The sequence below is a fragment of the Silene latifolia genome, chromosome 11 (genome assembly GCF_048544455.1).
Source record: "Silene latifolia isolate original U9 population chromosome 11, ASM4854445v1, whole genome shotgun sequence".
Taxonomy (NCBI): Eukaryota; Viridiplantae; Streptophyta; class Magnoliopsida; order Caryophyllales; family Caryophyllaceae; genus Silene; species Silene latifolia.
The window spans coordinates 125,280,379-125,287,540 of record NC_133536.1 but is presented as its reverse complement, the minus strand read 5'-3'; the positions used below and the strand labels follow the sequence as shown (position 1 = coordinate 125,287,540).

Below are 7,162 nucleotides of genomic sequence, written 5' to 3'. Positions count from 1 at the left end.
CTAAATTAGTCCAGATTCGGGGAAGGGTTAGCGAGGTTAGCCAAGCATACCCCTCCTTGATAGAGTAACCTTTTGAGCTCAGTATCCATTTATTATCATGATATCCATGCTTGAGCTTCTCTTTAACTTTACAAACATTTTTCCAGGACCCCAAGTTGCATCGGCAGGGGGTGTAGTTATGCCGTCTTGCTCTTTGATATACACATCACCGATCCATTTAATCCATAGCCTGCGCTTTGCAATATATCCATTGACCGATTTTCCCACTTTGTGGCAATGTTCCATATATCAGCTTTCTTTATCCCTAAGCCTCCCTCCTTTTTAGACAAAGTAACTTTGTCCCAAGCTACAAGGGGAACTCGTGGGTAGTCGGATGAGCCATCCCACGAAAAATTCCCGCAAATGGCCATAATATGATTGATGATGCATTTAGGGATAATGAACATTTGGGCCCAATAATTTTGCGGTATTGAGAACGAGAATTGATGAGAGTCACCCCACAAAGATATGAAAGTTTTTTTGCTCCCAAACCTCGATCCTTGCCACCATCTTTTCGATTAGGGCGACATTCTTTTTTGGTGAGCCTACCTTTAATAGGTACTCCCGTGTATCCGAAAGGCATGGTGCCCTCCCCAAACCCGTAACTGTTTAATACCCTCTCTAATATCCTCGAACTCCATTAAAGAATATTTCGGACTTGGAATTATTCATGGCCAATCCAAAGCCTTTGAAAAGGAAGAGAAAGCTCTCATGAGCGACCAAATGGACTATGTGGTTTACCCTTGCAAAAGAGAAGTAAGTCATCGAAACATGAGGTGTATGAGCTTCGTGTTCTTGCATAAAGGATGGTACTGGAATGGCCATCTATCGATTGCAAATTTAATCAATCTAGTTAAGTACTCCATGCAAATGGTAAATGAAGTGGAGAGATTGGATCTCCCCGCTGAGACCCCTTTGTCCTTGAAAATAGCCAAAATTATTCCCATTCAAAGACAGAGTAAAGGAAGTAGACCTCACACATTGCATTACAATTTGTATGAAATGAGGGGGAAATCGAGTCCATATAGCATTTGCTCAACAAAATCCCACTCAATCGTATCATATGCCTTTTGCAAATCAATTTTGAATAGGCATCTTGGAGTGACACTTTCCCGGAATACATATGAATGATGTCTTGACATATGAGCACATTTTCAATGATTGACCTACCTTTGATAAAGGCACCTTGATTCTCATGGATTATATCGTGCAATACTGTGGCCAACCTTATTCTGAGTAGCTTTGAAATTACCTTGTACAACAAGTTGCAACAGTATAGGTCTAAAATGGCTAACAAAACCGTAGGTCTGTCAAACTTTGGGATTAGGGTGACATTAGTAGCATTTATCTGTGTGAGCAGACCCGTAGTAAAGAACTCCATAATAGCACCACACACCTCATCCCCAACAATGTCCCATGAATCCTTGAAGAATCCACTTTGGTATAACCATCGGGCCCAAGAGCCTTGTCTTTAGGAATAGAGAAAACTCGCACTCTTGATTTCTTCCTTAGTGATCAAGATAATAAAGTCATACAATGCCGATCACCGCAAAAGGAACCATCTGCAGTACCTCCATTCTCACATATTCGGTCTCTTTTTCTTGCCTAGCAAATTACGATAAAAACTGCGGAAAGCATTCTCGAATCTTGACAAAGATGTCGATACACGATGTACCATACCGATCTTCAATCTGCACTATCTTGTTTCTTAGGCATCTTTTCTTAATAACATTATGAAAGTAAGCAGTATTGCTATCCCCTTCATCAATCCATTGAGACTTAGCCTTTTGTTGTAGAAAGCTATCCCTAGCTTTAGTCCAGAATCTCACATTATCCATAGCCTGCAATTCAAGAGCAATGAGATCAGGGTTATCATAATTGTCCTGAATTTGCAGTTGAATATCCTCAAGATAGTGACTGGCTTTGCTTGCATTGAGCTCAACATCTGAGAAACACTCCTTGTTAAGACTTTTAAGGCCTCCTTTTAGAGCTTTCAACTTCTTAACCACCCTAAACATCTTAGTACCATCAATCTGCTGATTCCAATAACTCTTTACTGTATCCAGAAAGTTAGGAGCATCACTCCACATATTAAAATACTTAAAGCTATTGGCTCTCCTACCATCCAAATTCACATTTCTAACAATGCAGGGAGTATGGTCCATGAGCCCTTCCGGATGAAAATGGGCATGCATATCAGGGAACACATCTACCCACTCCTGATTGACTAGAAATCTATCCAATCTGCTATACTTCCCCGACCAGGCTCTTGCTTATTTGTCCAAGTGAAGAAGGCACCGGTGGGTCGCAATATCCATCATGCCACATGTGGACAAGCAATCATTGAAAGTATCCATATCTTCCCGCTTGAATCGGCTCCAAATCTCTCCTCTGAAGTAAGAACAGTGTTGAAATCCCCTGCTAAAGCCCAAGGTATATCACACTGACTTGCTACTGATTTCAACTTATCCCATAAATCCAATCTCTGTGACCCCTCATTGAAGGCATAGACAATAGTGAGAAGGAAAACTTGCTGTGTGGCCTTAATTAAAATTCTAGAATGGATGAACTGAGGATCATATTGTATAATGTTGACCTCAAACACAGAAGGCCTCCATAGCAACCAGACCCTCCCACCTTTATGCATACTACAATTAGTTGTAACACTCCAACCCTCTAGCATATTATGAGCTATATTACCAACATTGACACCATTTATTTTAGTTTCTAACAGGCCAAATAAGCAGGCCTCATTATTTTGAATAAAACTTTTGACAATTTTTTGTTTATTCACACTATTCATACCTCTAACATTCCAAAAACCTATATTATTCATTATGATTATTAGGTATTTGAGGGTCACCATTATCCACTACCTGGTTCTCCACTATTTCATTCTCCTCATCTGTAATATCTTCCACCTGAATGCTGCTACTATCACCATTATCAGGAGGTGCTGGTTCTGATGCAATAGGTTCTGGTTCTGTTATAGGGAGTCCTTCACTTGACACAATTCCTGCATTCTTCTCTGTCTCAGAAGAAGTGCTCTCAACCAGACGAGGGGATGCTACTGTTGACAATACAGGGAATTCTTTATCAGATATAGCAGGATTGCTAATATTCTTTGGGATTGGTCTCCACACTTTCTTCACAATAGACTTAGAATGATTAGTCCTGGTCTGATCCTTCCTGCAGTTTTTGGCTTCATGCCCTAATCCTTTGCATTTATCACACAATAAAGGCTTCCATTCATATTCAACATTTAATGTCACAATCTTGCTATTCTCATCACGAAATTTGACAGTTGAAGGAAAACTTTGTCCCACCTTCAGCTCAACCATAGTTCGAGCAAAACCCAATCTCGTTTTGTTTGCAGTTGCTGCATCAGACTTCACATAAGGACCTACCAATCCAGCAATGGAAGGTAAACATGTACCCCAAAATTTGAGAGGTAGTCCATGGATTCGAATCCATGCTGGCACAACTTTCACTTCCTCCTTCAGGAGGTCAATATCCTCTTGCCATGGCTTCACTATCAATGGCTTATTGTCAAACATATGATAACCCGCATTAAGAACTTCCTCTTTATCCTTCATCTCCTTAAATCTCACCAAAAATATCCCATTTGGCAAGAAAGAGATCTTATCAATACCATGTTTGCCCCATATTCTCTGCACATATCCCTGCAAGACCTCCCAAGGAGGATTTGCACCTAACACAAAGCAGTAAACAGCCTGATTCCAATATGTGATTTCAGCACTGACATCCTCCAGGGTGAACTGCAACAAATCTATCTCATCTGATACACTATTCTCTTCTGTCACCACTAAATGGCTACGTGAACCCTGCTTCTTACTCCTCTGTGTCACCCATTGTATGCTATCAGGATTCTCCTCATCCTCAAAAGACAAACCAGGCACAGTATTGACTTCATGCATGGGTTTGGTACGTAAAACATCTTCTTCATCTGGCCCTTTCTTCTTCTCCCCTTCTGTCCTCCTATCATTCCCCTTCACAGCTCCATTACTACTACTACTTTTATTATGTTTTTTTGGTGATTGTGATCTAGAAGAACGAGCCATAATCAATCAAAATTAATGCCCTAGATGGTGATGAACTATCGCACGTTCAGTCGGCATGAGAGCATTAGGGTTTTTTTTAACTTTATCGTATTCGGTTTGCTCTATGGCATTAGGGTTTGCTCTTTTTTCTTGTACCTTGGTTCAAGTACTCTTGTAAATCAGTTTTGATTTTTTAATATATCTATTACATTTCACCAAAAAAAAAAGATCCAAAGCGTTGCTAAATCTTACTAACCAAAGGCCTTCTCATAGGCTTAACATGATAAGTCATGTCATTTCAATTGAATTGAGATGTACGATTATATACAAAATTAAATATGGATTATAGATTATGTAGTAATTGATATTGTATTAATTTTACATATGTGAAAATTCATTCATCGTTTGAGTTTTATTCTAAACTCTTTTACTTTGTTATATCCAAATAGGTTGTAAAGACAACGTTTAACCCTATTAAAGTGAACTAGATTAACATAGTATTGGCCCCTAGTCACTTATATGAGGTGACATCTCCAAATGACTAGAGTGTGAGTCGATTGATGGCAAGTTCAAGTGCCATAGGGTCATAAGAGATGACTAGTCGATCACATAGGCAGACTGTATGGGACACTCTGTCAGGCAGTGACCGCATATAGAGTTCTTATAATTTTTATATAGCCTGGTCGTGGCGAGAGCTACTATAGTATTCTTTTTTAGTCGATTCTTTGACTAGAGATTGTTCGCCCAAGGTGGCACAGTTTCTGATTGACTTTGATTTTTGCTCTATGACTACCATAAATGGAGGAAAATGGGCATCTTTTGGGTCATGATGAGCTGTGGCTATTCGAAGTCAATAGTGCGATAGGAATTATCCACCCCCTTATCAGGGTTATCTAAATATCAGGGCCACACAAGGAGTAGTGAACTGAAAATGCGTGGCCACGCTCGGAAGGTATCTACGGTAGATAATTCCGGTCAAAACAGTTACTCTCCAGATCGAGGAAACCACTCTAGATATTATCAAATGCAAGTACGACCTGCAAGACACCTTGCATTGAGTGGGAGATGTAATAAGACAAGAGAATTGGTGACGCACACTTGTATCGGACAAGTGGGAGATTGTTGGAATATGTGTTCTCAACAATAGTGCGATCACATAATTAAATCTCATAATAAGAATACAAAAAGGATGATTCATTATATTGTCAACGGATCAACATTTATCGGTAACGATTGGCTGACTAGAGTTTGACATTACTATCGTTTGACGGTGGTGATCGGTTGATCCCTTTAGGTCACACCTATAGGAACGAGCCCCAATATTAAACTAATTATTTGTATAAGATACAGTTTAATTAGTCCCTTGATAATCTGACTAAAAGTTAGTGGAGTAATATAATTTAGAGAGATCGAGTTAAGAACTCGTGTCGGTTGAAGTTATTATTTAATTATACGATAATTAAATAAATAATAAATTGGAAGAGGCGGATTTTATTAATTAATAAAATTGTACTAATTGACTTATTGTGTTAGTTATAGTACGTATTATATTTACGTATAATTGTATACGTATATGTATAATTAAGAGTGTTATTAATATATTAATTGGGAATTAACTTTATCATATAAGATGATTAAGTAACGATTTACGCGTATTCATAAGACGAATATTAAAATCGACTTTGGCACACCTTACTATGCCTAGGTTGTCTTCCCATAACCGGCCACCCATACAAGAATAAGACAATGGTTTTTCTTATTTTAGTAGACATCAATCTTTGTTTATAGTAGATGTTCAAAAATATAACCTCTCTCTAAAATTCTATAAAAATACATTACTTGTAATACAAAACTAATTAGATTAGTATTATCACTAGTATTTACCTATTAATTCAAGGGTACTCTAATAAGATATCTAGTTAATATTTATTAGAGATTTGGGTAAATTCTTGGGTGAAACAAAGAGGAGGTCTTCTACTTTGAAGACTTGGTGATCTTGGAGGATCATTCCTAATATTATTAAGCTCAAGAACAAGTATAGGAAGGAGTCCTATCTTGTGCCCATTTTCGTCCTTCCCGTGTAAGAAAAAATCCATTTTTCTCCTTATTTCTTTTTAATTCCTTTTGCATGCACTAGATCTATTCTTCTAAATTAATATGTAATTTATAAACCAATTAGAAGAGTCTAATTAGGGGTTAATGAACCTAACATAACCCTCCTCCTTCACTAGCGGCCCTATTTTCGTAGCCGCTTGTCCCTCAGAAGCTATTTCCTTGGGCTCCTCCTGAGTACGACTTGGATGGATTAAAAGTAATCTTCTTGGGTTGATACCCTCCTTCACCTTCATTCTTTCTTTTGTCCCCGGACCTCTCCTTAGCATCCTTGGTGACACCGAGTAGCCTCTCCGCATTACCGGCCCTAGCATAGACTTCCTTCACACTAGACAAATCCCCGGGTGGGAGCTTCTCCAAGAGTTTGACGATTAACCCTCCCTCAAACTTGAGAGCCAAGTGAGATTGGCTAAGGTGAAGATCCTCCACGTAAGTAGCTAGCTCACAAAAGCGGATGTAGTAATCTTGCACGGTCATAGCATCGGTCATAACGAACCGGTCGAATTCCACTCGAAGCTTGCACCTCACGTGTTCGGGGATGAACTCGTTCCTCATCTCTACCTTGAAATCGGCCCAAGGGATGGTGGCTTCGCCCCTTTCTTCATAGAAGTTCCTCATGGCTTCCCTCTCCTTGTACCACCAACCTCCCGCAAGTCCCCCCCAAGTAGAATGCGGCTTGCTCCACTATAAGCTCTTCCGGGCACCTCACCACTTCGAACACATTCTTCATTTCTATTACCCAATCACTAAAGAGGCACGCCTCCCCACTCCAAGGTACTTGGTGGGGCAGTGGCATGAGATGGCGGTGCTCACGGCCGAGGCATCCATTGCCGCATCTCTCTCTCTCTAACGACATTCCTAAGAGCTTTGGTAAGGGCCTCATTTTGAACAATGAGCCGCTCCATTTTCTCTTCGGACACGCGAGGCGGAGGCGAAGGAGTCCTTGCACG

At 39.8% G+C, this 7,162-nt stretch overlaps 1 protein-coding gene across 1 annotated transcript; it reads right to left on the bottom strand.

The window, feature by feature from the left end:
- Nucleotides 1-660: 660 nt before the first annotated feature.
- LOC141613945 (uncharacterized) lies at nt 661-2,204 on the bottom strand. The gene is made up of 4 exons (XM_074432688.1): nt 1,720-2,204; nt 1,575-1,644; nt 1,292-1,462; nt 661-864 (listed from the first exon to the last, which is right to left on the bottom strand). Exons 1-4 carry the CDS (start codon nt 2,202-2,204, stop codon nt 661-663), a joined length of 930 nt encoding a protein of 309 aa, XP_074288789.1.
- Nucleotides 2,205-7,162: the final 4,958 nt, after the last annotated feature.

What these genes read in the sequence shown, in the direction of transcription:
- LOC141613945 (XM_074432688.1), bottom strand. Translation starts at nt 2,204, where the DNA reads ATGGACCATACTCCCTGCATTGTTAGAAATGTGAATTTGGATGGTAGG. An exon ending in CTTTTGCGGTGATCGGCATT is followed by an intron (nt 1,463 to 1,574) that starts GTATGACTTTAT and finishes GGATTCTTCAAG; the next exon opens with GATTCATGGGACATTGTTGG. An exon ending in GTTGCAACTTGTTGTACAAG is followed by an intron (nt 865 to 1,291) that starts GTAATTTCAAAG and finishes TGCAATCGATAG; the next exon opens with ATGGCCATTCCAGTACCATC.